General features: G+C 48.7%; 1 protein-coding gene across 1 annotated transcript in view; it reads left to right on the forward strand.

Annotated features, from left to right (window-relative positions):
- LOC101979818 overlaps positions 1–8,115 on the forward strand; it is a 54,809-nt gene that overhangs the window by 15,751 nt on the left and 30,943 nt on the right. Inside the window, exons 6-8 of the mRNA XM_026778632.1 lie at positions 4,845–4,961; positions 5,439–6,604; positions 7,061–7,155. Of these exons, the coding sequence (XP_026634433.1) occupies positions 4,845–4,961; positions 5,439–6,604; positions 7,061–7,155 (1,378 nt within the window). The remainder of the gene's footprint in view (positions 1–4,844; positions 4,962–5,438; positions 6,605–7,060; positions 7,156–8,115) is intronic.

Below are 8,115 nucleotides of genomic sequence, written 5' to 3' on the forward strand. Positions count from 1 at the left end.
TTTTTGTTTTGTTTTTTGTTTTTCGAGACAGGGTTTCTCTGTAGCTTTGGAGCCTGTCCTGGAGCTAGCTCTTGTAGACCAGGTTGGCCTCGAGCTTACACAGCTTGCCTCTGCCTCCAGAGTGCTGGGATTAAAGGTGTGTGCCACTGATTATTTTTTTTTTTTGAGCTAATCTTGTTTCTTGCTACATAACTGAAGGTGTTTATGAGTTGTAGAAGTTTCTTGGTAGATTTTTTGTGACTGTTAAAGTAAGCTATAATATCATCAGCAAATAGTGAGAGTTTGACTTCTTTACCAATTTGTATCCCCTTGATCTGGTCTTTTTGTTGTCTTATTGCTAGAACCTCAAGAACTATATTGAATAGAACCTTGTCTTGTTCATGGTTTCAGTTGGATCGCTTTGAGTGTCTCTCCATTTAGTTTGATGTTGGCTGTTGGCTTGCTGTATATTGCCTTTATTATGTTTAGGTATGTTCCTTGTATCCCTGCTCTTTCCAAGACTCAAAGAGCAGTTTTAAAAATCAAATACTCTATGGGGCAGTAGTGGCACACACCTTTAATCCTTTCACTTGGGAGGCAGAGGTAGGGAGATCTCTGAGTTAAAGGCGAGTCTGGCTTACAGAGTGAGCTCCGGGACTACAGAGAGAAACCCTGTCTTGAAAAACTAAATCACTCTAACACAATTTAATTCAGCTGTACTGATCTGAGTCTCAGATGATGGTCATTGGGAAGTACAATTTTATAATAAAACCACTTTGTCTCTAGAAAGACAAAATGTTTTGTGAGTATAATAAAATCTCTGTGGTTTATGAGATGCAGTGGTCTGGGATCTTGCTGAGGCACTTCAGGTGTATCTGTTGGAGTTGTGTGGAATGACAGCATGCACCGTGTGTCTGCCCTGGGTTCAGAACTGAGGCTGCTGGGAATTTTTGTGATGTAACATGGAGAAGCACTGCCAGAAGCATCCTGGATTCATGATGCATTCCATTTTTAAATTGATTTTGCATTAAATAGGGTTTCCATTGCTGTGAAGAGACACCATGACCATGCAACTTTTATAAAGGAAAACATTGAATTGGAGATGCCTTACAGTTTCAGAGATTTAGTCCGTTATCATCATGGTGGAACACAGCGGCATACAGGCAGGCATGGTTCTGGGGAAGGAACTGAGAGTTCTACATCTTGATCTGGAGGTATCAGGAAGTAAACTGTTACACTGGGCGTAGCTTGAGCATAGGAGACCTCAAGACCCACCCTCATAGTGACACACTTCTTCCAACAAGACTGCACCTACTCCAACAGGGCCATACCTTCTAATATTGCCATTCTCTATGAGCTTATGGGGGCCAATTAGATTCACACTACCACATTCCACTCCATGGTCCCTATAAGCTTGTAACACTACCATAATGCAAAATGCATTTAAAAGTTCCAAAGTCCAACTTCAAAAGTCCACATAGTCTATCACAGTCTTAACAATGTTTAAAAGTCCAAAGTTCAAAGTCTCTTCTGAGATACATGCAACCTCTTAACTGTAATCCCTTATGAAATCAAATCACAAAACAGATCACATACTTCCAACGTATAATGATACAGGATATCTATTACCTTTCCAAAGGGGAATATAGTGAGGAAATACTAGACAAAAGCAAAAATGAAAATAGCTAGGAAAACTTCAAACTCTGCCTCTTCATGTTTGACGTCAAAACACTCTTTAGATCTCCTTTCAGCTTTGTTGACCACAATGCACTTCTTCCTCTTGGGCTGTTCATTCTCTGTTAGTAGTTTTCCTCAGCAAGTTCCAGCATCTCTAACATCTTGGGGTCTCCAAGGCAATTCAGGCTCCACCCATGTCATATGCCTTGGCCTTGGGGCAAGATCCTGAGGTCACCACTCCCTTTATTCCATTTCCTAATCTGTTTATCTCCTTGAACACAGGATTTAGCTCCATCCCACTTCCTGGTGCCCCTTTTCTCAATCTGTACATTTTGCTTATTTCCTTTCTCAGCTTGCTTCTTTTCATTATAAATCTACATTAGAGTTAACACTACAGCAGCTCTTATAAGGAAAAACATTTAATTGGGGTGGCTTACAGTTTCAGAGGTTTCGTCCATTATCATCATGGTGGGACATGGCAGCACGCAGCAGACATGGGGCTGGGGGAGGAGCTCAGATGTCTACATCTTGATCTTGAGGCAACAGGAAGTGAACTGTCCCCTACATTGGGCGTAGCTTGAGCATAGGAGACCTCAAAGCCCACCCCCACAGTGACACACTTCCTCCAATAAGACCACACCTACTCCAACAAAGCCACACCTCTGAATAGTGCCACTCCCTATGAGTTTATAAGGGTCCATTACATTCAAATTACCACAGATGCTGTGTGTCTAGAAACCTTTTACTGTAGCCATTGTTTTCTGCCCCCACATTTCAGTTTTGCAGAGCTAGCTGGACTGGGGGTGGTATGTCTGTGTCTGTGAGTATGCAGCCCCATATAGGACCAAGACCTACAGTTTAAGAAGCTGGGGCCTAGAGAAAGCAAGGCCTGGAAGCCTTGTCCCCATGGCGGGTGTGGCTGGGTGCCCAAGATAGGTGGTTTCAGGGCTGGAGAATTGAGTAGCTTGGAACAGCTCAGTGCAGCAGAGTTCTTTCCGGCTGAAGAGATCACTCGGTCTGTGCAAAAGAGGGCTTTGTCTTTCTTTGGCCTGGATAGGTGACTATTTTACAACTATCATGATTTAACTACTTTTCGAGAGATTTTTTAATTTAAAAATATTTAATTTAAATTTTATGTGTATGGGCATTCTGATTATATGAATGTCTGTGCACTACTTGCATGCCTGGTGCCTAAAAAGGCCAGAAGAGGGTGTAAGCTTCTTGGAACTTACAGTTAGTGAGCTGCCATGTGGGTGTTGGATCTGAGCCAGGAAGCAGCCAGTGCTTTTAACTGCTGAGCCCTCTCTCCAGTCCCCAATGGCTTAATTTTCTAAACTCTGGCAGATTGCTAATTCAGTTCCCAGCTGTCAGGTCAGTGGAGGAGGAGGACTGAGAAGGACTTAACTCAGGTACGCTGCCCTCAGGGGTCAGTGTTCTGCATTGTCCAAGCTGTGATGTGCTAGCCATAGGAAACAGGGCAAGTCCTGCCTGAGTCCACACGGAGATGTGATTCCAAGCCTCAGATAGTGTCACCTTGAGCAGGAACGTGGGTGGAGTGCCTGGGAACACACCAGCTGTGATCTGAGTTTTGCAGAGCTGGTTGGGCCCAAAGTAGTATGTCTGTGTCTGTGAGCAATTTGTGTGTGTGAGAGCTTGTATGTGCATGTGCACTGCACACATGCGAGTGTAAAAAGCATACGTATATGGTTGCGAGTGTGTGGTCATGTCTGTGAATGAGTGAGTGCACGTTCGTGAACATATGAGCATGTGGAAATATGTAATATGTGTGCTGATGTGAAAGAACATATATGAATTATGTGAGCCTGTATGTGAATGTATGAGTATGTGGATTATCATGAGCTGAGAACCTGTGTGAATGGGTGAGTGTGTGCAAGCATGTGAACATGTGAATGTGTGTGTCTGTGTGTGAGCCTTGTGTAAGCCTGCGTAAGAAAACTGTGAACTTACCATGAACTATGGATGGGGCGGAGTGGAGAATGTTCATCCCACGAGGTGGCCTTCTAGAAAGAATTACGAACATTTTGATAGTTGAATGCATTTTAAAGCAAGGACATGATGGGTGTACCCTGGCATGTCCATATTCTCTGGAGACAGAACGTTGTTTTGTTGTTGTTGTTTTGTTTGTTTTCTTTTATTTCTCTGTGTAATCATCAGCCTGGCTGACCTGGAACTCACTCTGTAGACCAAGGCTGGCCTCCAATTCACAGAGCTCTGCCTGCTTCTGCCTCCCAAATCCTGGGATTAAAGGCATGCGCCGCCACCACCCAGCAAGAAAGAACGTGGTCTGCCACACCCGTAATTTGCAGTAAGTTCACAACTGTCCTGCACAGACTTCCACGGAGCATGTGAACCTGTGTGAACCTGTGTGTGTGTGAGTGTGTGTGTGTGTGAGTGTGTGTGAGTGTGTGTGTGTGTGAGCCCGTGGGAAACCGAGCAGTATGGCTTGAGAGAGTGAGAATGAGCCTTGGGAGCATGTGGGAAAGTGTATACGAGTGTGGGTGAAAAGCCTGCTTCCTTCCTGCTTTTGTGGGGCCCTGTGACTGGGGTCGTCATGGTGGCCAGTCAGCGTTGGTATTGGTGGATACAATCTGAGATCATGGAGTAAAACCTCGATTGGCCGTGTTTGTCCTATGTCAGTGTCTGTTAAGGGCAGCTCAGCCACGCCGGTCATTTATTTCTGACCGTTTAGGAGGCCTAACGCCATCTCTGATCCTGGCCCCATTGCTGTGACTCTGGCCAGCTTCAGAGTGTATTAATTTCTCAGCTAAGGTATGTGGTTGTGACATGGCTTCCGTCGTGGCCCTGGCAGGAGCCCCTGGCTGAGTGGCTGGTTGCGGGTGTTACCGAGGCTGCGGCCTTGCCGTTGTTCCTGGTCAAATGTGGGCTGTGTGCCTAGGCTGGTATGGAGTGCTCATGGGGAGAGTTGTTGTTGGGGAGTCTTTATTACCCTCGCCATTGAACAGGATCCTGGGGTTCACCATCACTCTGGGGTGCTCCTCACCCACGCTGGCTAGTGACTAAACATCTGACTTTGTTCCCACAGGGGTTTGGATGTGAGGGGTTTCCCTGTGAGCCCTTGTGGGGTATGCCAAGTTGTCTCCAGAAGTGGTGTGAACCATTGCCCGTGGTCTGAGGGCCGTGGCCCGGCTGTGTGTTTTCTATTTAAGATTCTGAGTTGACTGGTGTGTACGCCTGGAGGAAAGGACAAGCCCTGGTGAGGCGGCTGCTTGGGCCCCCTCCTGCCCTCTCCCGGCTCCAGAGCAAGGCCCCCGCCACGGAATTAGGTACCTCTTGCCTCAGCCTTAGCCAGCTGTGTTTTGCTGTGGCATTTGTGATTAGGCACAGAGATTTCTGTGCTGCCCCCCCCGGGGGGGGGTGGTAACTGGGCAGCCTCTCGAGATTTCCCTGAGAGATAGACATTTGGGAGTAATTACCTTTACAAACCTGAAGAGAGCTTTTCTCAGCTTTGAGAGCAGATGTGCTACGTGGGCTTTTGTGAGGAGAGTGGATGGAAATGGCCACTCCTGTGGGGGACACCTGCCTCCCTTCCGTGTACTCCGCCAACACATGCGGAGCTGGCTCACTCAAATGCAGCACTTGCCCTCCTGTGAGCTGATCATAAGAGCAGAGACTGAGAGGGAGATTGTGGGGCCAAGGCCAAGGTCTCCCTGGTCACCCCATGATGTCCCAAATGGAGGATCAAGTCTGTTCTTTCCCTCAGCCCACAGACCCCAACACTCCTTCATCGCTTGTCTCTGCAGGCTCTGATAAGGAAGCAGGAACCGTCGGGGACACATCTGTCCACACCTGGTTCTCTAAGCTTCCCTGTGCCCGTGGTGACCAGCAGGTTTCTGAGCACACACCCAACCTAGCTTTCCATGATCAGTCAGGAACTATCCAGGGTGCCATTGAGATCCTACAAGACCTGCGCCAGCAAATCCAGACTGGTCTGGAGCTTGCCAGGCGCCCCAGGGTGGCAAGGAAGCTCTCGTCATCAAAACCAAAGCCACAAAACCTGGCAGGGAAGAGCCAGCAGGGACTCCAGAACCCCTGGGACATTCAGGCCTCCCCAAAGAGTGCTTGGACTGCAACAGAAGGGAAGTGCTCTTCCTTGGGCAGGGCTGGAAATTTGCACAGCCAGCAACACTGGAAGAAAGCGGCGGCTGAGCAGGAGTCTTGTCCACAGAGAGCTTGGGCAGCACAGGGACAACACACCTCCTTCCAGAGGCCTGGAAACACCCCAGAAAAGCCAGGCTCCTTCTCCCAGCGGCCCTGGAGTGCCGTGGCTTGGCAAACCAGTCCACAGAGGGCCTGGGAAAATCTAGGACAGGATCCCTCCTTCCAGAGGTCTGGAAGCCCCCCTAAAAAGTCAGGCCCCTTCTCACAGCGACCCTGGAGCGCTCTGGCTAGCCAAGCTTGTTCACAGAGGACTTACACAGCTGGTACAGACTGGGAGGTTCCTGGGTACAGCCCATGGAGCTCTGTGGCAAGGGTACATCCTGTTCTCCAGCAGCCCTGGAGTAGCCCCTCTGTTCAGAGTCCCTACAGTAAGGAAAAAAGTGCTGGCCTTCCTCCTTCAAAAGTCAAGCCAGCTTGGCCAGAGCCTGCCCAGGACTTCCCTCAGAGCAAACCAGCAAAGGAGCAAGACACCCTGGAGACCCCACCCTGTCCAAGGCCACGGCAGCCTCTGGGCCAGCCACGTAACTCTGAGTCCTTGCGTGACTTCATGCGCCGGAAGGCCCAGGCCCGACGCCAACAGGCCATGGAGCAGAAGACCTTGGCTGCACACACTCTGGAGCTGCGGAACCAGAGGCTGCAGGAGCTATATCGGAAACAGCGAGAAGCCATCCTGGGCAAGGCTGTCCCTGTGGTTTCCCAGAGGAGCCCTGGCATCGTCACCTTTGTTCCCAGTTCCGTACAGTCTGAGGTATGTGCTCCGTGGGTGATGAGAAGGGAATTAGCCAAGCCTTTGAGCCTGAGGCTCTTTGCTACCCCTGCCTGCTTACTGCCCATCAACAGGTGGGTGGTTGGGTGCCACTGGGCCCTGGGGGGTGAGATGGCATTGGCTCTGGGCAGCTTGAGGGAATACCTGGGATGGAGACAATGCTAACGAGAAGAGGATAAGCTTGGGACACCTTTGTCCCTGGCTGGGATGGCGGCAGTGTTGGGGAATGTTCCTAGCTGAACTTGGTTCCTGTTTGATTGTCTGGGGGGAGTTCCAGCACAGTCCCCACAGATAGATAGGACTAGAGGGACCTATTTGCCTCTTCACCCCTAATTCTTTGAAATGCCCTGAGAGTCCAGGCTGAAGCCCTGGTAGAGTCTGGAGCCCAACTCTGACCTGAAATGAGGGTGTGGGTCTTATGTGTCCTCTCTGCTTTAGGACCTGGAAGCCCCCGGGAGTCTCGGGTCACCACTGCAGAAGTGGAGCAAGGTGACATCTGGCATGGTGCTTGGGAACCAGGAGGCTCCAGACAGGTGGGTGGGGATGGCAGGGATGCTTTGCCTGGGCAAAAATATAGGGAGCTCGGAGTGGAGGAGGGGAGGATGGATGCTGGGGATCTCAGGACATTGCTCATGACAGTGTGGCTCCTTGGGGACCAGCCGTGGCAACCCCGGTGCTTTAGGGAGCAGACACTGCTGTGTTTTGCTGAGGTGGGAAAGTCACTGTGATTAGAAGCAACACATTTGTGTAGATATGTGTGCATGCACGAGAATGGACTTTGTGTGTATACAGTTCCACATGTTTGTGTGTTTGTAGGCCAGAGGTTGTGTGTTTGTAGGCCAGATATTGGCACTCAGGAGTTATCAACCTTGGGTATTTGAGTCAGGGTCTCTCCCTGGTACCTGTGTCTTGCTGATTAGGATAGACTGGCCAGCCAGTGAGCTCCAGGAATTCTCCTGCCTCCGCTCCCCTAACATTGGGATTATAAAGATGGACCACCATGTCTGTTTTGTTTTAATGTGGATTCTGGAGAGTAAATCGACGCTTATATGGCAGGCATGTTACTGACTGAGCTCTCTACAGAACAGCCTTTTTGTTTGTTTCTTGTTTTTTGTTTTACAAGACAGGGTTTCTCTGTGTAATGGTCCTGGCTGTCTTGGAACTCACTTTGTAGACCTGGCTGGCCTTGAACTCACAGAGATCTTCCTGCCTTTGCCTCCCAAGTACTGGAATATTTTTTTCCTTTTTATTTATGTATTTATTTTATGACTGAATGTATGCCTATATAAGGATGTTGTATACTGGAACTGGAGTTAACAACAGCTGTGAGCTGCCATGTGGGAGCTGGGATTTGAACCCATATCCTTTGGAAGAGCAGCCAGTGTTCTTAACCACTGAGCCATCTCTCCAGCACATCTTTCTTTTCTTTCTTTTTTTCTTTCTCTTTCTTTCTTTCTTTCTTTCTTTCTTTCTTTCTTTCTTTCTTTCTCCCT

The sequence above is a fragment of the Microtus ochrogaster genome, chromosome 4 (genome assembly GCF_000317375.1).
Source record: "Microtus ochrogaster isolate Prairie Vole_2 chromosome 4, MicOch1.0, whole genome shotgun sequence".
Taxonomy (NCBI): domain Eukaryota; kingdom Metazoa; phylum Chordata; class Mammalia; order Rodentia; family Cricetidae; genus Microtus; species Microtus ochrogaster.